This window comes from Bombina bombina, chromosome 1, assembly GCF_027579735.1.
Source record: "Bombina bombina isolate aBomBom1 chromosome 1, aBomBom1.pri, whole genome shotgun sequence".
Lineage (NCBI taxonomy): Eukaryota > Metazoa > Chordata > Amphibia > Anura > Bombinatoridae > Bombina > Bombina bombina.
Genome location: NC_069499.1, coordinates 293790837 through 293815705, shown reverse-complemented (window position 1 = coordinate 293815705; position 24869 = coordinate 293790837). Strand labels below are relative to the sequence as shown.

At 39.1% G+C, this 24869-nt stretch overlaps 1 protein-coding gene across 2 annotated transcripts in view; it reads right to left on the bottom strand.

Moving 5' to 3' along the window:
* The window catches only part of HEG1 (heart development protein with EGF like domains 1), a 151900-nt gene that overhangs the window by 48883 nt on the left and 78148 nt on the right, over positions 1-24869 (bottom strand). For both annotated transcript variants that reach the window (XM_053698057.1, XM_053698058.1), the window contains exons 5-8: positions 24651-24748; positions 18205-18263; positions 3115-3284; positions 2317-2451 (exon numbers count right to left, since the gene is read on the bottom strand). In XM_053698057.1, the coding sequence (XP_053554032.1) occupies positions 2317-2451; positions 3115-3284; positions 18205-18263; positions 24651-24748 (462 nt within the window). The remainder of the gene's footprint in view (positions 1-2316; positions 2452-3114; positions 3285-18204; positions 18264-24650; positions 24749-24869) is intronic.

The following is a 24869-nucleotide window of genomic DNA, read 5'->3' as shown; positions in this document are numbered from 1 at the left end:
AGAGCAACCATAGCCCAGTAGTTATTTTATGAAATACAGTCCATCCAGGCTCTATTAGTTTAACTGTGTCTGACACACAACGTTTCTGTACTATATCAATCTGGTTACATTCAGAAGAAATGTCCGGTCCAGATAATCTTTATTCTTAAATATTTTAGAGGCAGAGTCACTCCCTGGGAGAATTCACCCTTTACCTTTGAACCATAAACTGAGTAAGTATAAATATGACTCCACCCTGTAATAGGCTACAGTGTTCTCCACTGAAAAGTTTGGAAGCCGGGTGGCATTATGAAGTAGCAGGGTGTTATTATGAAGTAGCAGGGTGGCATTATGAAGTAGCCGGGTGGCATTATGAAGTAGCCGGGTGACATTAGGAAGTAGCCGGGTGGCATTATGAAGTAGCAGGGTGGTATTATGAAGTAGCAGGGTGTTATTATGAAGTAGCAGGGTGTTATTATGAAGTAGCAGGGTGGCATTATGAAGTAGCCAGGTGGCATTATGAAGTAGCCGGGTGATATTATGAAGTAGCCGGGTGGCATTATGAAGCAGCAGGGTGTTATTATGAAGTAGAAGGTGGCATTATGAAGTAGCAGGGTGTTATTATGAAGTAGCAGGGTGTTATTATGAAGTAGCAGGGTGGCATTATGAAGTAGCTGGGTGTTATTATGAATAAGCAGGGTGTTATTATGAAGTAGCCGGGTGTTATTATGAAGTTGCAGGGTGTTATTATGAAGTAGCTGGGTGGCATTATGAAGTAGCCGGGTGGCATTATGAAGTAGCCGGGTGACATTATGAAGTAGCCGGGTGGCATTATGAAGTAGCAGGGTGTTATTATGAAGTAGCAGGGTGTTATTATGAAGTTGCAGGGTGTTATTATGAAGTAGCTGGGTGTTATTATGAATAAGCAGGGTGTTATTATGAAGTAGCCGGGTGTTATTATGAAGTAGCAGGGTGTTATTATGAAGTAGCCGAGTGGCATTATGAAGTAGCAGGGTGGTATTATGAAGTAGCAGGGTGTTATTATGAAGTAGCAGGGTGTTATTATGAAGTAGCAGGGTGTTATTATGAAGTAGCCGGGTGGCATTATGAAGTAGCAGGGTGTTATTATGAAGTAGCTGGGTGGCATTATGAAGTAGCCAGGTGGCATTATGAAGTAGCCAGGTGGCATTATGAAGTAGCCGGTGGGGTAAGGGTAACACTTTGCAATATCTCTTATTTCTAAATGTTACTTAAGCTATTCAGAGCACAAATTAATTGCATAATTTAACATACATTGATTTATTAATAACTTGTGCAACAAACATTAAAAACATTTAATATTAGCTTAAATTTTAGCTGGGTGGTCAGTAAAATCAGCCGTGTGGTGCAACCGCCAAATAGGTCCTTGGGAAAACACTGGGCTAAATTCTTAAAAGTTTTCATCTTCTATCTTCTCTATTTTATTTCCCATAAGCTACCATAAAGATTCTTTTTCCCCTGATATGTGTTCACGTGTATATTGCCACATGTGGAAGAAATCATTATCTCCTTAATAACAGGTGGTGTACTGGCCTTAGTATGTTAATACAGGTCACATAAGTACACGTCTCCTCTGGCTGAAATACTGAGTGTGATCTTATGAATATATAAATGTGTTCCTCACTTCAGAAAGCTAATTCTTGGTTCAGTTCCAAAACAAACTCTCTTTTTTGTTAGCATGCAAGAAAAAACAATAAAGCTTGTACAAAGATGATATTTTTGCTTCTAGTAATATCCTAATTATTATGATCCCAGGAATGTACAGGTGGGATTATTGGTTAAAGGAACATATTGGTCAAAATTGATATCTGCTGCAGCATTTTAGATCTGAATAGAAGCATGTTTACATTAATCTTCAAGTAAAAACGATCACATGCCCAATGCAGCATCATTAGTTGTTCACTCCTGCATAGATAGTCAACTGTGGCTTGTATAATGCAAATTAACTCACCAATGACACAATACATGCCACCTCTGGCTTTTTGAGCCGCTACATGCATCATGCACATTTTATTTTTGACCATTATGTCCCTTCATTAAATTTTAATGCACATGAGAATGAATAGGGCTCTTTCTTCCATGTAAATTTGTCTTTATAGATATATGAAATGGCTTTTTTTGTCCTAAATATGTCGCTTATTTATTATTAGACACTTTCTGTATTCAGAGAGAAATATCTTAAAACCCCTGTCTGTGGGGCAGATGACAATTATAAGAAACAGTGCCACACATCACAGTTTTTGTGAATTTGTCAATGACTTTGTATCTACTGTGGACAGATATTTGCTGTAAACTCACTTCGACAAGAGTGGTCCATCTTGCTGTACTTAAAATATCCTGGTTTGCACTGGCACATAGCTATCCCTGTCAGATCTGAGCAGTCTGCTGTATCCTTATCACATCCAGGGTTCTTCAAGTTACACAGACTCACCGCTGCAAACAAAGCAGAGCAGACTGTGAGTGTGGGGGGGGGAAGCTAACAAAAATCATGGTAGACAAAAGCATTTAGCTACGTGTTCTTCTAGTAATAGTGGTGAGCAAGGGGCAGCCTCTTGTGAGGAGATAGAGTCTATTTTGTATTTGATCTGTTGGGGTATGGGTTGCTGAGCAGCAGATATGTATTTAAAATGTCCAATTTAGGAATAATCTGCTGATAGGCTGCTCTGAAGAGAAAAATGTTCTAGTGGGATATCTGTAATGGTGGAGGTGCAAATCTAATGAAGTCTAACCTGGTAGGAACTTGCTTGATGAATTCCACACCCAATAATTATGACAGATAAATAGGGGCTGGTCAAGTGAGTGGCACTTTTGATTGGTTATCAGCTGATGGATAGGTCTGGCAAGAGCAGATTTGCTAGAATGCATTTCTGATAATGGACTAGTCTAGAGAATCATCTGTCTATTGGGCATTGAAATAAAGGTGTCTCCTTTGGTGCTAAAATGTGACTGCTCATTATAGTAGGGATTGGTCTATTGAGGGAAATCTCTAATGATTGATCAGTCTTGTGATGAACTGATCTCATCTACTGAAGTCTAACACACCAGAAAAAAGACATAAAGTGAAGCAACTGCTAAGGACATATGCTCACTACCTACACCTGTAATACAGCTCCGGATGCATGATAAGTTGACAGCCAGAGGAAATCTCAGGGAAGGTCTCGCACAGCCTGCTGTAGTTGTACAAACTGGACATGATGTCACTGGCCGTCACATTTGAAGCCATAGAAAAAACGCTTTTAACTGAGACGATTATGTGATTGGTATCTCTGAAAATAAACAAAATACCATTTATTTTATATATTTCAAAAATCCGCCATATGTAAAGTATTTTAATTATTTTATGCCAAAAGAGACATGAAAGCACAAAATCAGAGTACGTGCAAAGGTTTTATTTAAAATAGCTGATAAGATTTATTATTCCACAGCAACATCAGTATACAATGACTAAGTATACAAGTTCTAAATAAGATGTACCTCTCCTTATGCAATATTATACAATTAGTATACTGTTAGGAGGGCAATAACGGCATCTTCCCTATTTAACCATATTTACTAAGACTATATATATATATATATATATATATATATATATTCATATATTCAGATATTGAGTAATCCTAGGATTACCCGGGTAAAACTGACATTACCCAAGTGGGTCATTGTATCAAACATATATAACATTCACTGTAATTCCCCCATCTTCACTATTTTTTTTGGCTCTGCCTGGGGGGGTCCGATATAAACCTCATTCCCCAAGGTTCTCTTGGGGTAGATGCCAGTGGATCGCTGGGGCACCTTCCTTGAACGCCCCAGACGGAGGCAAAATAAATAGAGTACATGGGGGAATTACAGTACTTCAGGCTTTACCCACAGCCACTTGGGTAATGTCCGTTTTACCCAGGTAATCCTAGGATTACCCAGATTTCTTACTTTACCCGTAACATACGTATGTGTATATATATATATATATATATATATATATATATAATTACCTAGATTCATTAAAACACAACATGCCTACCAACTCTTTCATATCTAATATCTAAACAATACCTTACAAGTTTCATTAAAACTGAATGTTCCACTGAATGTCCGGTAGCCTGTTGCAGGGAGCTCACTTAATTTAATAACTAGAAAGCAATATAACTACAATAAAAAGTGCTATAAGCATTGCACTTATGTCTTTCCTATTTTAGGAATATGGGGGCCTATCTATCAAGCTCCGAAAGGAGCTTGATGGCCCGTGTTTCTGGCGAGTCTTCAGACTCCCCAGAAACAGCAGTTATGAAGCAGCGGTCACAAAGACCGCTGCTCCATAACCTGTCCGCCTGCTCTGAGCAGGCAGACAGACATCGCCGGAAATCAACCCGATCGAGTACGATCGGGTTGATTGACACCCCCCTGCTGGTGGCCCATTGGCCGCGAGTCTGCAGGGGGCGGCGTTGCACCAGCAGCTCTTGTGAGCTGCTGGAGCAATGCTGAATACGGAGAGCATATTGCTCTCCGTATTCAGCGATGGTCTGGCGGACCTGATCCGCACCGTCGGATCAGGTCCGCCAGACCTTGTTAAATAGAGGCCATAGTATTTAAAATACATGATTTTAATTTGAACTATATGCTATGTTACTATGGCGTATGCAATGCCAATTAGTGTGCTGGTCAAAGTCTTTCCTTTGTCGTGTTTGAAGTGTTCTTACAGCCTTTTGTGTATTTATAAAGCTCCTTACATTTGCAAATCTTGTAGATCCATCTTGCAAATGCAATGCTTGCAAACGTGTCTTAAACACAAGATGAAAACTGAAAGACTAATGTAAAGGAAACTAGAAGTTCATGCAAGTTAAACATTACTTTATATATTTATTTGCTTTAAAAGGAAAACAGAATTTATGTTTACCTGATAAATTACTTTCTCCAACGGTGTGTCCGGTCCACGGCGTCATCCTTACTTGTGGGATATTCTCTTCCCCAACAGGAAATGGCAAAGAGCCCAGCAAAGCTGGTCACATGATCCCTCCTAGGCTCCGCCTACCCCAGTCATTCGACCGACGTTAAGGAGGAATATTTGCATAGGAGAAACCATATGATACCGTGGTGACTGTAGTTAAAGAAAATAAATTATCAGACCTGATTAAAAAACCAGGGCGGGCCGTGGACCGGACACACCGTTGGAGAAAGTAATTTATCAGGTAAACATAAATTCTGTTTTCTCCAACATAGGTGTGTCCGGTCCACGGCGTCATCCTTACTTGTGGGAACCAATACCAAAGCTTTAGGACACGGATGAAGGGAGGGAGCAAATCAGGTCACCTAAATGGAAGGCACCACGGCTTGCAAAACCTTTCTCCCAAAAATAGCCTCAGAAGAAGCAAAAGTATCAAACTTGTAAAATTTGGTAAAAGTGTGCAGTGAAGACCAAGTCGCTGCCCTACATATCTGATCAACAGAAGCCTCGTTCTTGAAGGCCCATGTGGAAGCCACAGCCCTAGTGGAAGGAGCTGTGATCCTTTCAGGAGGCTGCCGTCCGGCAGTCTCGTAAGCCAATCTGATGATGCTTTTAATCCAAAAAGAGAGAGAGGTAGAAGTTGCTTTTTGACCTCTCCTTTTACCAGAATAAACAACAAACAAGGAAGATGTTTGTCTAAAATCCTTTGTAGCATCTAAATAGAATTTTAGAGCGCGAACAACATCCAAATTGTGCAACAAACGTTCCTTCTTCGAAACTGGTTTCGGACACAGAGAAGGCACGACTATCTCCTGGTTAATGTTTTTGTTAGAAACAACTTTTGGAAGAAAACCAGGTTAGTACGTAAAACCACCTTATCTGCATGGAACACCAGATAAGGAGGAGAACACTGCAGAGCAGATAATTCTGAAACTCTTCTAGCAGAAGAAATTGCAACCAAAAACAAAACTTTCCAAGATAATAACTTAATATCAACGGAATGTAAGGGTTCAAACGGAACCCCCTGAAGAACTGAAAGAACCAAGTTGAGACTCCAAGGAGGAGTCAAAGGTTTGTAAACAGGCTTGATTCTAACCAGAGCCTGAACAAAGGCTTGAACATCTGGCACAGCTGCCAGCTTTTTGTGAAGTAACACAGACAAGGCAGAAATCTGTCCCATCAAGGAACTTGCAGATAATCCTTTTTCCAATCCTTCTCGAAGGAAGGATAGACTCTTAGGAATCTTAACCTTGTCCCAAGGGAATCCTTTAGATTCACACCAACCGATATATTTTTTCCAAATTTTGTGGTAAATTTTTCTAGTTACAGGCTTTCTGGCCTGAACAAGAGTATCAATAACAGAATCTGAGAACCCTCGCTTTGATAAGATCAAGCGTTCAATCTCCAAGCAGTCAGCTGGAGTGGGACCAGATTCGGATGTTCGAACGGACCTTGAACAAGAAGGTCTCGTCTCAAAGGTAGCTTCCATGGTGGAGCCGATGACATATTCACCAGATCTGCATACCAAGTCCTGCGTGGCCACGCAGGAGCTATCAAGATCACCGACGCCCTCTCCTGATTGATCCTGGCTACCAGCCTGGGGATGAGAGGAAACGGCGGGAATACATAGGCTAGTTTGAAGGTCCAAGGTGCTACTAGTGCATCTACTAGAGTCGCCTTGGGATCCCTGGATCTGGACCCGTAGCAAGGAACCTTGAAGTTCTGACGAGAGGCCATCAGATCCATGTCTGGAATGCCCCACAGTTGAGTGATTTGGGCAAAGAATTCCGGATGGAGTTCCCACTCCCCCGGATGCAATGTCTGACGACTCAGAAAATCCGCTTCCCAATTTTCCACTCCTGGGATGTGGATTGCAGACAGGTGGCAGGAGCGAGTCTCCGCCCATTGAATGATTCTGGTCACTTCTTCCATCGCCAGGGAACTCCTTGTTCCCCCCTGATGGTTGATGTACGCAACAGTCGTCATGTTGTCTGATTGAAACCGTATGAACTTGGCCCTCGCTAGCTGAGGCCAAGCCTTGAGAGCATTGAATATCGCTCTCAGTTCCAGAATATTTATCGGTAGAAGAGATTCTTCCCGAGACCAAAGACCCTGAGCTTTCAGGGATCCCCAGACCGCGCCCCAGCCCATCAGACTGGCGTCGGTCGTGACAATGACCCACTCTGGTCTGCGGGAGGTCACCCCTTGTGACAGGTTGTCCAGGGACAGCCACCAACGGAGTGAGCCTCTGGTCCTCTGATTTACTTGTATCTTCGGAGACAAGTCTGTATAGTCCCCATTCCACTGACTGAGCATACACAGTTGTAATGGTCTTAGATGAATGCGCGCAAAAGGAACTATGTCCATTGCCGCTACCATCAAACCTATCACTTCCATGCACTGCGCTATGGAAGGAAGAGGAACGGAATGAAGTATCCGACAAGAGTTTAGAAGTTTTGTTTTTCTGGTCTCTGTCAGAAAAATCCTCATTTCTAAGGAGTCTATTATTGTTCCCAAGAAGGGAACTCTTGTCGACGGAGATAGAGAACTCTTTTCCACGTTCACTTTCCATCCGTGAGATCTGAGAAAGGCCAGGACTATGTCCGTGTGAGCCTTTGCTTGAGGAAGGGACGACGCTTGAATCAGAATGTCGTCCAAGTAAGGTACTACAGCAATGCCCCTTGGTCTTAGCACCGCCAGAAGGGACCCTAGTACCTTTGAGAAAATCCTTGGAGCAGTGGCTAATCCGAAAGGAAGCGCCACGGACTGGTAATGCTTGTCCAGGAATGCGAACCTTAGGAACCGATGATGTTCCTTGTGGACAGGAATATGTAGATACGCATCCTTTAAATCCACCGTGGTCAAGAATTGACCTTCCTGGATGGAAGGATTGTTCGAATGGTTTCCATTTTGGACGATGGAACCTTGAGAAACTTGTTTAGGATCTTGAGATCTAAGATTGGTCTGAACGTTCCCTCTTTTTTGGGAACTACGAACAGATTGGAGTAGAACCCCATCCCTCGTTCTCTTAATGGAACAGGATGAATCACTTCCAGAAGATAACCTTGGGAGACTATTTCTAGCGCCCAAGGATCCAGAACATCTCTTGCCCAAGCCTGAGTGAAGAGAGAGAGTCTGCCCCCCACCAAATCCGGTCCCGGATCGGGGGCCCGCATCTCATGCTGTCTTGGGAGCAGTGGCAGGTTTCTTGGCCTGCTTTCCTTTGTTCCAGCCTTGCATAGGTCTCCAGGCTGGATTGGCTTGAGAAGTATTACCCTCCTGCTTAGAGGACGTAGCACTTGGGGCTGGTCCGTTTCTGCGAAAGGGACGAAAATTAGGTTTATTTTTGGCCTTGAAAGACCTATCCTGAGGAAGGGCGTGGCCCTTGCCCCCAGTGATATCAGAGATAATCTCTTTCAAGTCAGGGCCAAACAGTGTTTTCCCCTTGAAAGGAATGTCAAGCAATTTGTGCTTGGAAGACGCATCCGCTGACCAAGATTTTAACCAAAGCGCTCTGCGCGCCACAATAGCAAACCCAGAATTTTTCGCCGCTAACCTAGCCAATTGCAAGGTGGCGACTATGGTGAAAGAATTAGCCAATTTAAGAGCACGAATTCTGTCCATAATCTCCTCATAAGAAGAAGAATTACTAATAATCGCCTTTTCTAGCTCATCGAACCAGAAACACGCGGCTGTAGTGACAGGGACAATGCATGCAATTGGTTGTAGAAGGTAACCTTGCTGAACAAACATCTTTTTTAGCAAACCTTCTAATTTTTTATCCATAGGATCTTGGAAAGCACAACTATCTTCTATGGGTATAGTGGCGCGCTTGTTTAGAGTAGAAACCGCCCCCTCGACCTTGGGGACTGTCTGCCATAAGTCCTTTCTGGGGTCGACTATAGGAAACAATTTTTTAAATATGGGGGGAGGTACGAAAGGTATACCGGGCCTGTCCCATTCTTTATTAACAATGTACGCCACCCGCTTGGATATAGGAAAAGCTTCGGGGGGCCCCGGGGCCTCTAGGAACTTGTCCATTTTACATAGTGTTTCTGGAATGACCAGATAATCACAATCATCCAAATTGGATAACACCTCCTTAAGCAGAGCGCGGAGATGTTCCAACTTAAATTTAAAAGTAATCACATCAGGTTCAGCTTGTTGAGAAATTTTTCCTGAATCTGAAATTTCTCCCTCAGACAAAACCTCCCTGGCCCCCTCAGACTGGTGTAGGGGCCCTTCAGAAACAATATCATCAGCGTCCTCATGCTCTTCAGTCGCGCGTTCGCTGATAAGTGGGCATATTGGCTAAAATGTTTTGATAGAATTATCCATTACAGCCGTTAATTGTTGCATAGTAAGGAGTATTGGCGCGCTAGATGTACTAGGGGCCTCCTGTATGGGCAAGACTGGTGTAGACGAAGGAGGGGATGATGCAGTACCATGCTTACTCCCCTCACTTGAGGAATCATCTTGGGCATCATTTTTACTAAATTTTTTATGACATAAATCACATCTATTTAAATGAGAAGGAACCTTGGCTTCCCCACAGTCAGAACACAATCTATCTGGTAGTTCAGACATGTTAAACAGGCATAAACTTGATAACAAAGCACAAAAAACGTTTTAAAATAAAACCGTTACTGTCACTTTAAATTTTAAATTGAACACACTTTATTACTGCAATTGCGAAAAAGTATGAAGGAATTGTTCAAAATTCACCAAAAGTGTCTTAAAGCCTTAAAAGTATTGCACACCAAATTTGGAAGCTTTAACCCTTAAAATAACGGAACCGGAGCCGTTTTTATATTTAACCCCTTTACAGTCCCTGGAATCTGCTTTGCTGAGACCCAACCAAGCCCAAAGGGGAATACGATACCAAATGATGCCTTCAGAAAGACTTTTCTATGTATCAGAGCTCCACACACATGCAGCTGCATGCCATGCTGTTCTCAAAAACAAGTGCGCCATACCGGCGCGAAAATGAGGCTCTGACTATGATTAGGGAAAGCCCCTATAGAATAAAGTGTCTAAAACAGTGCCTGCCGATATTATTTTACAAAAAATACCCACATTAAATGATTCCTCAAGGCTAAATATGTGTAAATATGATCGATTTAGCCCAGAAAATGTCTACAGTCTTAATAAACCCTTGTGAAGCCCTTATTTACTGTCTGAATAAAAATGGCTTACCGGATCCCATAGGGAAAATGACAGCTTCCAGCATTACATCGTCTTGTTAGAATGTGTCATACCTCAAGCAGCAAAAGACTGCTCACTGTTCCCCCAACTGAAGTTAATTCCTCTCAACAGTCCTGTGTGGAACAGCCATGGATTTTAGTAACGGTTGCTAAAATCATTTTCCTCATACAAACAGAAATCTTCATCTCTTTTCTGTTTCAGAGTAAATAGTACATACCAGCACTATTTTAAAATAACAAACTCTTGATTGAATAATAAAAACTACAGTTAAACACTAAAAAACTCTAAGCCATCTCCGTGGAGATGTTGCCTGTACAACGGCAAAGAGAATGACTGGGGTAGGCGGAGCCTAGGAGGGATCATGTGACCAGCTTTGCTGGGCTCTTTGCCATTTCCTGTTGGGGAAGAGAATATCCCACAAGTAAGGATGACGCCGTGGACCGGACACACCTATGTTGGAGAAATGTTGTTTTTCAGTGTCATGGTAAACCTTCCTGTCTCCTGCAATAAGCTAGCTGGGAACCAAGTTATAGCCCCTTTTTTAGCTTACAGATAAGATTATATTTAGTTTTCCAGGCCAGTATCAAGGTTCATTTGGGACAAAACCATCTTCCTATCTTACAGACAGAACAAATGTATAATAAACACTTAAGCAGTATAGTTGGAAGGTTTAAGTCAGACCCCAAAACAGTATTCTCCATAGGTGGCCAGGTGGTGGCAGTGTAATACTTTGTAATAATATAATACTTTCTGGCACAATTTAACATAAATTGATAAAATGATAATTTGTGCAACAAACATTAAAAAATTTATATTAGCTGAGTTAAGCTTAATATTGGCTCACATTTCAGCCAGTTTGTCAGTACAATCAGCCAGTCGTTGTGCACATTATGGGCCAGATTACAAGTGACGAGCTAATAGTTACGCACAAGTGATAACATAATTTATGCCTACCTGATAAAATAATTTCTTTCATGGTGATTAGAGTCCACGATTCATTACTCTTGGGAAATACTCTTCTCTACCACTAGGAGGAGGCAAAGATTTCCAAACCCCAAGAGCTCTATAAAACCCCTCCCACCTCACACATACCTTCGTCAAACGTATAGCCAAGCAAAGTGAGGAAAGAAAAAGGAATAAGAGCCATAAAAGGAGCAGGGAAAAAAGATGTGCTGAAGAAAAAACTAACCCCCAAAAAAACGTAAGGGTGGGGTTTCGTGGACTCCATGAAAGAAATGAATTTATTAGGTAAGCATAAAATATGTTTTCTTTCATACAGGAGGTGAGGGTCCACAATCCATTACGCTTCGGAACTTTATACACAAGTTGTGAAATCCAAGAGTAAAAACATAAAGGGAGGGATTTAAAAAACATATTTTTTCACTGTGAAATTAAATCCACAAATCCAATTTAAAAAAAAAATAAGAAGAAAAAATATTTAAAAAAAATATAAAAAATATATATTATATATATATATATATATATATATATATATATATATTATTAATTTTTTTTTTTTTAATACACATAAAATGAATCAAACAGGCTGCTTCAGAAGAAGCAAAAACATCAAAATGGTCAAATTAAGAAAAAGTATGCAAAGAAGACCAAGTAACTGTCTTGAAAATCTGGTCAACTGAAACCTCATTCTTAAAAGCCCAAGAAGTTACAACTAACCTAATAGAATGAGCAGTAAACCACTGTGGCGGACACTGACCTTCCTCAAAGTAAGCCTTGTGAATCAAAAGTTTCAACCAAGAGGCCCAAGAAAGAGCAAAAGCTTCCTGACCCTTCCTAGAAGGGTCCTAGCTCAGAAAAAAGAATGAACAAACTAGAAGTTTGTCTAAACTCCTTAGTAGCATCAATGTAGTATTTAAATGCCCTAACAATATCCAAAGAATGCAAAGATCTCTCTCAACCATTCTTTGGATTAGGACACAAAGAAGGAACAACAATCTCTCTTCTCTCTGAAGAAACAACTTTAGGTAACAATCTCTCTGCTATCTGAAGAAACAACTTTAGGTAAAAAATCAAATGATGTCTGTAAAACAGCCTTATCCTGATGAAAAATCAGTTAAGGAGGTTCACAAAAAAGATCAGATAACTCAAGAAATAACACTTTCCAAGAAAGTAGTTTAATGTTCATTTTATGCATAGATTCAAAAGGAGGAGCCTGCAAAACCCTTAAAAGGGTACTAAACCCATATTTTTTCTTTCATGATTCATACAGAGCATGCCATTTTAGGCAAAATGTAGCCAGCAATCAGCAAGCGCTACCCAGGTGCTGAATCAAAAATGGGCCAGCTCCTAAGTTTAGATTCCTGCTTTTCAACTATAAATAGCAAATGCACCAAGAAAAATTGATAATAGGAGTAAATTAGATAGTTGCTTAAAATTGCATGCTCTATCTGAATCATAAAAAAATGTGGGGTTAGTATCCCTTTAATATCAGGTTAAGATTCCATGGAAGAGAAATAGGCTTGATTACAGGTTTAATACAAACCAGAGTCTGAACAAAACTATGAATATCAGGAAGATTAGCAATCTTTTAGTGGAACAAGACTGAATGAGCAGAAATCTGCCCCTTCAGAAAACTGGCAGATAGGCCTTTATCTAGAAGACCATCCTGCAAAAACTGCAAAATCCTAGGAATTCTGAAAGAATGCCAAGAAAAACCATGATCTATACACCAAGAAATAAAGGCCTTCCAGACCTTCTAATAGATCTACCTAGTTACAGGCTTACGAGCCTGATTCAAGGTTTCAATCGCAATATCAGAGAAATCCCTATGCTCTCAATTTCCATGCCATCAAGTTCAGCAACGTGAGATCCAGATGGAATAACGGAAATTAAGACAGAAGGTATGACCTCAGAGGAAGACTCCAAGGAGGGCAACTGGACATCTGAACCAGATCCACTTACCAAATTCTGCGAGGTCATACTGGGGCAATCAGGATTACAGACAACTTCTCTAGCCTTATCTTGCAGATTACTCTGGGAAGAAGAACCAGAGGCGGAAACAGATAAGTAGGCTGAAAAGGCCAATGAACTACTAGCTCTGCCTGAGGATCCCTGGACCTGAGTACCTGAGAAGTTTGTTGTTCAAAGTAGAGGCCATCAGATCTATCTCTGGAAGACCCCAAAGATCCACAACATCCTGGTGAAGATACCACTCCACTGGATGTAGAGATTGATGACTGAAGAAGTCTGCCTCCCAGTTGTTCACTCCTGGAATATGAATTGCAGAAACTAGACAAGAATTGGTTTCTTCCCATGAGAAAATCCGAGACACCTCCATCATTGCCAGGAAACTGTGAGTTCCCCCCTGATGGTTGATATATATTACTGCTATGATATTGCAGAAACTAGACAAGAATTGGTTTCTGCCCATGAGAAAATCCGAGACACCTCCATCATTGCCAGGAAACTGTGAATTCCCCCTGATGGTTGATATAGATTACTGCTGTGACTGTCTGTCTGGAAACAGAGATGAGACCCCATTTTCAACATAGGCCAAGCTTTAAGGGCCCTGAGCTCTAGAACATTAATTGGAAACCTCGCCACCTGAGGATCCCAAACTCCCTGTGCTGTTAGAGACCCCCAAACAGCTCCCCAACCTGAGAGACATACATCTGTAGTGATCACAGTCCAGGTAAGATTAACAAAAGAAGCCCCCTAAATAATAAACTGATGATTTTGCCCCCAAGTTAGAGACTGAATTGTACTGGGATCCAAAAATATCCTTTGAGATAGCTGAGTAAAATCTCTGCACCATTGACGCAGCATACAAAGCTAAAAAAGCCTCATGAGAAATAGAGCAAATGGAATGGAATTGCATCTGAGGCTGCAATCATGAGACCTAGGACTTCCATACACAAAGCCACTGAGGGAAACAAGAGAGACTGAAGGTTCAGAGAAGCTGACCACAATTTTTACCTTCTCTGCTCTGTTAGAGAAAGACTCATGGATACTGAATCTATTTTAAAAGGTCACCTTTGTCTGAGGTTCCAAAGAACTCTTTGGAAAATTGATCCTCCAACCATGCTGTTGAAGAAACAACAAGAGTTGGTTGGTGTGAAATTCTGCTAAAGGAAAAGATAGAGCTTGAACCAAGATGTCATCCAGCTATGGAAACATTGCAATAACCTGAGACCTGATCACAGACAAAATATTCTTGGAGCTGTAGCCAGACCAAATGGAAGAGCAAAAAAATGAAAATGCCTGTCCAGAAAGGCAAACCTCAGAAACTGGAAATGATCTCTGTGAATAGGAACATGAAGCATCTTTTAAATCTATTGTGGACATAAACTGACCTTGCTGAACAAAAGGCAGAAAGGTCTGAATAGGTTCCATTCTGAAAGATGGAATCATTACAAACCTGTTTGGAGCTTTTAGATCTAGAACTAGTCTGAAAGTACCATCCTTCTTTGGAACAATGAAGAGATTTGAATATAATCCCATTCCCTGTTCCTGCAAAGGAACTGGAACTGGAAAAGCTTGAGCTTTTACAGGATCTTTGGAACATTGGACAGAAAAAAAGCTTCCTTTGGGAGGCCTTGTTCTGAATATTTTTCGATATCCCTGAGAAACTATATTGCGAACCTATGGGTCTGGAATAGACTGAAACCAAGCCTGAAAAAGGCTTAATCTGCCCCCTACCAGAACTTCTGGATTGGGGGAAGCACCATCATGCAGTTTTGGTAGTAGGAATAGATCTCTTAACACTGCTCAGACTTGTTCCAGTTAGCATTAGGTATCCAGATTGAACCAGAGGAACCTTGCTTTTGAGCAATGGAGTCACCTTTTTGTTCTTTATTCTGTAATAGAAGATATAACAGAATCTAAATCAGAACCAGTTAACTTTTCTCCCTAAAAGGAAAGAGATAATAGTCTAGGTTTACACACCATATCAGCAGACCAGGATTTAAGCCATAACTAGCAGTCATCAGAATACTGCTCTGAAAGACTAGATAACCAGTAAGTAGAAGCAGCAGCTATATCACTAATAGAATAGCTGGCCTGAGAATATAACCTGCATGTAAAAAAGCCCTTCTATGAAAAGACTCTAACTTTCTATCTAAAGCGTATTTAAAAGAAATATTGTCTTCCAAATGAATAGTAGTATGTTTAGATATAGTAGAAATGGCCCCAACCTCCATAACTTTTTAAACCTTGCAGAAAAAAAAAAGAGGAAACATCAGGTTCAACATCAGATGAGGAGTCTCCTCATCTACAGAGGAAACTTTACCATTTGAAGATAAAACAGTATCCCTGGTCTCAGGTAACATAGCACATGTTGAAAGTTAAATCTGAACTGACCTTCTACGCTTGTTTGAAGGCGGGAGAGCAAACAGTAGGTGTTGCTCAAATCTAAATATGAGCAACATAAATGAGCTGGAGAAGGCACTTCAGCTTTTTTACAATAAGCACATCTAATAATGATAGAAAAAGGTGTTCAGGAGACTCAAGTTTCTTGGGTAGATTTAGGGACAAAATCTGACAGTTCCATTATAGCATATGGCAAAGCAATGCAATAAACACTACAATCCCTTTAAAAAGCTTTTGAGGAATGGAAACCACTTAGCCCTCCTAAGTAGCTTTTTAAAAAAGACTCACAGGTACAAAGCGTGCTAAGCCAAACTGCAAAATAAAGCAGGAGACATTAACATTATCAGCGCTAAAACCCGACGCGCGCATAACTAATAAACTATATAAACACTAAAGGGACAATCGTTAAACCGGCGTGCACAATCCTGACATGCGTATACCTTAAGGCCGATGCGCTAAATACAAACTAAGCTCGCCAAAACAGCAAGGGAAGTGAAAAGGATCCCAGGGACATATATATTTGCAAACATATATATATAACTTAAAAAGTGCCCAAAACAAAGCTATATGAGTGTATAGATGTTAATAAAAGATACTTATCAATAGACACTTGTCCACTAGCAAACAAGCAGCAGACAGCCAAACTAGTACTGGAACATATCAGCAGAAATTATGGAATAGGAGTATATTGTAGATCCATAAAGGGAGGCAAAAGACAAGTCCCTGCGACCAATTATAGAGGGTTTATGAAAAATTTCCCATGAGGTGGAAAAGAATCATAAACTATACCCAATATATATCCCACTGACAAACACTGCACTCTAAGGGGAAACCGGTCTTCAATATAGACTAAACCCCTCTCTCTGAAGAATCAAATGCACAGCTTTATTCTTCAACCAACTCCAGCAGAGAAAAAGTAAAGACTATGGTATGTGTGAGGTTGGAGGGGTTTTATAGAGCTCTTGGGGTTTGGGAATCTTTGCCTCCTCCTAGTGGTAGAGAAGAGTAATTACCAAGAGTAATGGATCATGGACTCTCACCATCTGTATGAAAGAAATCGGGTTTATTACTTCTGTTTGCGCACGTTGGAAGGAGCGCTCGTATTAAAAGTTAAAAGTAAATGGGAACAAGTGTTATACTGTGGATTTACTGTAAATATTTCACATTCCAATATTCTTTACATAGGGGAACATGTTCTATGTATTTTGAAATAGATATTCCTATATATATCTATACATATATATAATTTTATATTTCTCTCTCTCTCTCTCTCTCTCTATATATATATATATATATATATATATATATATATATATATATATATATATATATATATATAGGTATAAATATACATATATAAAACACACACACACATACTGTATATATATATATATATATATATATATATATATATATATATATATATATATATATATATATATATATATATATGAACAAATAGAACATTTTCTGCTTTGTGAAGAACACTGGCATGTGCAATATTCATATTTTCATGCCGGGTTAGCGCACTTGAGAAAATGCGTTCGGGTTTGCAAGTGAGTAAGGTGTTAGTTTTTTTTCCACTTTTCGTGCTCCATTGAAGTCTATGGAGGGGAATACGTTAACGTGGTCGCGATATTCAAATTTTGACCGGTTAGCGTGTAAGCGAAAACTTTGTACTTTTGGCTTACTGCTAGCGGAGTTAGCACACAAGCAGGAGCGATAAATAGAGCTCCACTCATAATCTAGCCATATATTGGCCCTGGGGAGCTCTATTTATCGCTCCTGCTTGTGTGCTAACTCCGCTAGCAACTAGGGATGAGGGTGAGCATGAGTGGGTGGTAATCTGAGTGAGGACAAACGAGTTTGAAGAGACATGAAACCCACATTTTTTCTTTCATGATTTAGGTAGAACATACAATTTTAAACGTATTTCTATTATCAAATGTGCTTCATTCTCTTGGTATCAGTTCTTGAAGGAGAGGCAATTCACTACTGGTTTCTAACTGAACACATGGGTGAGCCAATGACAGTCAGTATATATATGCAGCTACCAATCAGCAGCTAGAACCTAGGTTCTTTGCTGCTCCTGAGCGTTCCTAGATAAACCTTTCAGCAAAGGATAACAAGAGAAGGAAGCAAATTAAATAATAGAAGTAAATTGGAAAGTTGTTTAAAATTGTATGATCTGCCTGAATAATGAATGTCTAATTATGACTTTACTGTCCCTTCAAACGTGGATTGCTGGTGAATGTACAGAGATATATCAGGGGTTCTGGTGACGATCACAACCCCATAAAATCTTTGGTACCATGGTATGTGAAATTACCAAAACCATAATTTATTTTATAGTCCCAAACTGCCCAGCTGTCCATTGGGTACCCTCTCTCTTTCTCTTGTGGTTTTGCATTTTCTTGCTGCCTTTCACATACACTCATTCTTCTCCATATATATGAAACGTCACTTATACACAGTCACTCAAGCTCTCACTAACATGCCACATTCTTTCTTTGTGAAAAAGAGGAACTTGCATTATATGTGTTCTGATGGTTACCATGCCAACTTGTAACTATTTACAAATTCATCTGTAGTGTATATTATAATGAAGAGGGGGATACAGTCCTGTTTAAGATCTGTATTAATACAACTGATTCCTGTTCCTATTTTAAGTTTGCATTTAAAAAGGATAACACACCATAACCCCACTGTACCTGGTATCTGTCACAGTTGACTGGTAGTAGCCATTTATTTTAGAAAATGACATGTTCAGCTGCAGAAACAAAGAAATAGAAAAGTTAATGTTATAAAAACAATTAAAGAGCAAACAAACTGCTTTTAAATTAGTAAATACTACCCTTCAGTTAGTGACACTGAATTGTGAGTAAAACTGTGAGTAATACTATCCAACAATGAGAGTCTCTACTCCCAAATAAGCTACGTGCGCCACTGACTCCTAATGACTGGCACTTCCTTTTCAATAATAACATTAACAGTGAGTGACTGCTTTATAATAAAGTGGTCTGTTTTGAGTAAATGAACAGACCGGTGAGTAATAATATGCACACATACTGTACATACTTACACATACATTTGTACACAGACATACACATATATGCATACACATGCAAATATACATATATATATATATATATATATATATACCGTATATATATATATATATATATATATATATATATATATATATATATATATATATATATATATACTGTATGCACCACGGAGCCCGTCCCAATACAACACCTTGCCATTATACCATATCCCTTTTAGTCACTGTTTAAACATGTTTATTATTAATAAACGTTACATTTAAAATGTATATGTGTGCGTGTGTTTGTGAAATACTTTATTTAAACATATTATACATGTGTTTTGTTATACTTTATTCTAGCCCTAACACTTTACTTTAGGTCTCCAGGCAAACTAATAGTTAATGACATTATATGACACATATTTTAATATTTGTAGGAAAATAGTTTCGAAAATACTGATTAAATCTTCCATTCACTATGAGTTGTACCTTGTAATCACTACTAATGAGGGTTCCCAACCACTATTACTGTCAGAGCTTACAAAGTCTAAAAAGTGACTGCTTACACTAATAATGCGGTACATTGCATCATATCTATTATATCTTATGATAATTATCTGCATGTAAACGGCTGCAAATGAACCATTTTAGATGCTGATTCAATCAGCCATTTTGTTTGTTTATCACAGCACTTTTTTCTTTATCGGTTCTATAAAAAATGGTCATACACTTAACTTGTGCCAGTACTTTTTTCTTTATCACAAATGGCCGTCGTGTTACTTTAGTGATTCAGAAACCAAAATAACTAAGTATTGTATTAGGTAGTTATACATTTTTATTGGACTAACTATAAATTTAAAAAAGACAAGCTTTCAACGGTTTACTCTCTTTCTCAGGTCTCAAGCAATACTGATCAATATGATAGATATTTCTGTCCTTTTAACCATCCTGTAAATTCAATAATATTGATCAGTATTTCCTCAAACCTGAGCGAGAGAAAACTCTCAAAAGCTTATATCTTTTTAAATGTATAGTTAGGCAAACAAAAAAGTACCACTACTTAAAGGGACACTGAACCCAAATGTTTTCTTTCATGATTCAGATAGACAATGCAATTTTAAGCAACTTTCTAACTTACTCCTATTATCAAATTGTCTTCATTCTCTCGGTATCGTTATTTGAAAAGCAAGAATGTAAGTTTAGATGCCGGCCCATTTTTGGTGAACAACCTGGGTTGTTCTTGCTGATTGGTGGATAAATTAACCCACCAATAAACAAGTGCTGTCCATGGTCGTTAACCAAAAATTGGCTGGCTCCTTAGCTTAGATGCCTTCTTTTTCAAATAAAGATAGCAAGAGAACAAAGAAAAATTGATAATAGGAGAAAATTAGAAAGTTGCTTAAAACTGCATGCTCTATCTGAATCACAAAAGAAAAAATGTGGGTTCAGTGTCCCTTTAATGCAATACTCTTTATCACAATCCAAAATATTGATGCTTAACAACACATTTTCAAAAAAAATTATGCATCAAATACCACAGCTAAAAGGACTTCATAAAAAACAGACAACACTTTTTAAAATTATTACCAAGTACCCAAAAAAGTTTTTTTAAATATATCATTGGTTTTACACATGCAGGGAACACACAAACATTACCCTGCCATACAGAAGACATTACCCTACCATACAGGAGACATTACCCTACCATACAAGATAACATTACCCTACCATACAGGATAACATTACCCTACAATATAGGAGACATAACCCTACCATGCAGGATAACATTACCCTACCATACAGGATAACATTACCCTACATTACAGGAGACATAACCCTACCATGCAAGATAACATTACCCTACCAAACAGGAGACATTACCCTACAATACAGGAGACATAACCCTACCATACAGGAAACATAACCCTACCATACAGGATAACATTACCCTACCATACAGGATAACATTACCCTACCATACAGGAAAACATTACCCTACAATACAGGAGACATAACCCTACCATGCAGGATAACATTACCCTACCATACGGGAGACATTACCCTACAATACAGGAGACATAACCCTACCATGCAGGATAACATTACCCTACCATACCGGAGACATAACCCTACTATACAGGAGACATAACCCTACCATACAGGATAACATTACCCTACCATACAAGATAACATTACCCTACCATACAGGATAACATTACCCTACCATACAGGATAACATTACCCTAAAATACAGGATAACATTACCCTAAAATACAGGAGACATAACCCTACCATGCAAGATAACATTACCCTACCAAACAGGAGACATTACCCTACAATACAGGAGACATAACCCTACCATACAGGAAACATAACCCTACCATACAGGATAACATTACCCTACCATACAGGATAACATTACCCTACCATACAGGAAAACATTACCCTACAATACAGGAGACATAACCCTACCATGCAGGATAACATTACCCTACCATACGGGAGACATTACCCTACTATACAGGAGACATAACCCTACCATGCAGGATAACATTACCCTACCATACCGGAGACATAACCCTACTATACAGGAGACATAACCCTACCATACAGGATAACATTACCCTACCATAAAAGATAACATTACCCTACCATACAGGATAACATTACCCTACCATACAGGAGACATTACCCTACCATACAGGAGACATAACCCTACCATACAGGATAACATTACCCTACCATAGAGGATAACATTACCCTACCATACAGGAGACATAACCCTACCATACAGGATAACATTACCCTACAATAAAGGATAACATTACCCTACCATACAGGAGACATAACCCTACCATACAGGATAACATTACCCTACCATACAGGAGACATTACCCTACCATACAGGATAACATTAACCTACCATACATGATAACATTACCCTACCATACAGGATACAATACCCTACCATACAGGAGACATAACCCTACCATACAGGATAACATTATCCTACAATATAGGAGACATAACCCTACCATACAGGAGACATAACCCTACCATACAGGATAACATTACCCTACCAGACAGGATAACATTACCCTACCATACAGGTTAACATTACCCTACTATACAGGAAAACATTACCCTACCATACAGGAGACATAACCCTACCATACAGGATAACATTACCCTACCATAGAGGATAACATTACCCTACCATACAGGAGACATAACCCTACCAAACAGGATAACATTACCCTACAACAAAGGATAACATTACCCTACCATACAGGAGACATAACCCTACCATACAGGATAACATTACCCTACAATACAGGAGACATTACCCTACCATACAGGATAACATTACCCTACCATACAGGAGACATAACCCTACCATACAGGAGACATAACCCTACCATACAGGAGACATTACCCTACCATACAGGATAACATTACCCTACCATACAGGATAACATTATCCTACCATACAGGATAACATTATCCTACCATGCAGGATAACATTATCCTACCATACAGGATAACATTACCCTACCATACAGGATAACATTAACCTACCATACAGGATAACATTACCCTACCATACAGGATACAATACCCTACCATACAGGAGACATTAACCTATCATACAGGATAACATTACCCTACCATACAGGAGTCATTACCCTACCATACAGGAGACATTATCCTACCATACAGGATAACATTACCATACTATACAGGATAACATTACCCTACCATACAGGATAACATTACCCTACCATACAGGATAACATTACCCTACCATACAAGAGACATTATCCTACTATACAGGATAACATTACCCTACCATACAGGATAACATTACCCTACCATACAGGATACATTATCCTACCATACAGGATAACATTATCCTACCATACAGGATAACATTACCCTACCATACAGGATAACATTATCCTACCATACAGGATAACATTACCCTACCATACAGGATAGCATTATCCTACCTTACAGGATAACATTACCCTACCATACAGGATAACATTACCCTACCATACAGGATAACATTATCCTACCATACAGGATAACATTATCCTACCATACAGGATAACATTATCCTACCATGCAGGATAACATTATCCTACCATACAGGATAACATTACCCTACCATACAGGATAACATTACCCTACCATACAGGATAACATTATCCTACCATACAGGATAACATTATCCTACCATACAGGATAGCATTATCCTACCATACAGGATAACACTATCCTACCATACAGGATAACATTATCCTACCATATAGGGTAACATTACCCGCCCATACAGAATAAAATTACCCTACCATACAGAATAAAATTACCCTACCATACAGGAGACATAACCCTACCGTACAGGAGACATTACCCTGCCATACAGCATAACATTACCCTACCATACAGGATAACATTTTCCTGTCATACAGGAGACATTACTCTACCATATAGGAGACATTACCCTACCATACAGGATAGCATTACCCTACCATACAGGATAACATTATCCTACCATACACGATAACATTACCCTACCATACAGGATAACATTACCCTACCATACAGGATAACATTATCCTACCATACAGGATAACATTACCCTACAATACAGAATAACATTACCCTACCATACACGATAACATTACCCTACCATACAGGATAACATTTTCTTGTCATACAGGAGACATTAGGAGCAACATCACCAAACAGATAAAAATGCTACCTGCTCATTTAATTCAATTTTAAATAGTAAGAATACGCTCTTTTACACTAATAAAAAATAGTGAAACCAATAACCCAATAAAGACACATTACCAATAATGCCCCTCTTCAAATCCCATAAAAAGACATACAGGTGGCCCTCGGTTTACGATGGTTCAATTTGCGCCGTTTCAGAATAACACCCTTTTTTTCAGTCATGTGACTGCTATTGAAAAGCATTAAGAAGCAGTGCATTGATTAAAAAAGCCAGTAGGTGGAGCTGTCCACTTGTGTTGCAGCAAAGATATGCAAGCCAAGCAAGCTGAAATTAATCAGTGTAACCAGACCTGAGCTATCGAGCAGCTTTCAAAGGAACAAGATCTAGCAGCCACTTCCCTTTTATCTATTAATCAGTCCAGACTGGAATGCATAGAATAGCTGCAGACCCAATATTATCTAACAATGCAGAGAACTGTTTGCAGAAAAATGCAAGTAAAAAAATATTTTTGTTCATTAAACTTAGTTTGCTGATACAGTCTGTGTTGGTTGATTATTTTATTAGGTTTATAATGCTGTTTAGCAAATGCTTTTGTTCATTAAACTTAGTTTGATGATATATTCTGTGTTGTGTGATTATTTTATTATGTTTATAATGCTGTTTAGCATTTAAAGTCTTCATTTCAAAGCTTTAAAAATAATGTATTAGGTGTTACTTATGACAATTTTGAGAGGGGCCTGGAACCTAACTCCCTCACTTCCCATTGACTTACATTATAAACTGGGTTTCAATCTACAATGGTTTCTATTTACAACCATTCCTTCTGAAACCTAAACCCGGCGTAAACTGAGGGCTACCTGTATACACTTATCTCTATGGTTTTGGAGCATTTTGGACAGGTTAATTGCACATATGACCGATATTAGCATCACTACATACTATAGGGATCATTGCAACATACAGGCCCTTGAATCTATGATGTAATTGCTAAACCCCAAAAGTTGCCAAAAAAATTTGTCATTAATCGTTCACATTTGATTTTTTTATCCTCTCACAATGGAGATGATTTTGTGTTGTTTTATCAAGTTATCAATTCTGAGCTTGAGAGGTATTAACTGCAGAAGCATTTTAGGATTGTGATCACTGTAAAAACACTGACAAGATGGGCCGAGGTTCAGATAAATACTGAAAAAAGTGTAATCAACCCCAATATTAGTACTCTAACTTATAACCCTCCAGTACCTGCAACTCACTAACATTTTAAATCATTAACCCTTAATATCAGTGCACACAAACACTAATATGATCAGTGACGACTCATTATCACTTTAACTACTAAACAGCTTATCATTACTCATACTCACTATGCGCACTATCTCCTCTTCAATGTCACGCAACTCAGAGTATTTGCTGCTGTTTAAGAAGCTTCTGGGTACTTTAATGTGACCAAGGAAAGTTCTTGCTAAATTGACAAAATATAGTCAGCTGAACAAATAATATGTGAATAATGCAAGATGGCAAAAAGAAGATTAAAATAGAATACAAGAGAAAAGTAGTTTAGAAAATATTACTACATTTTACTA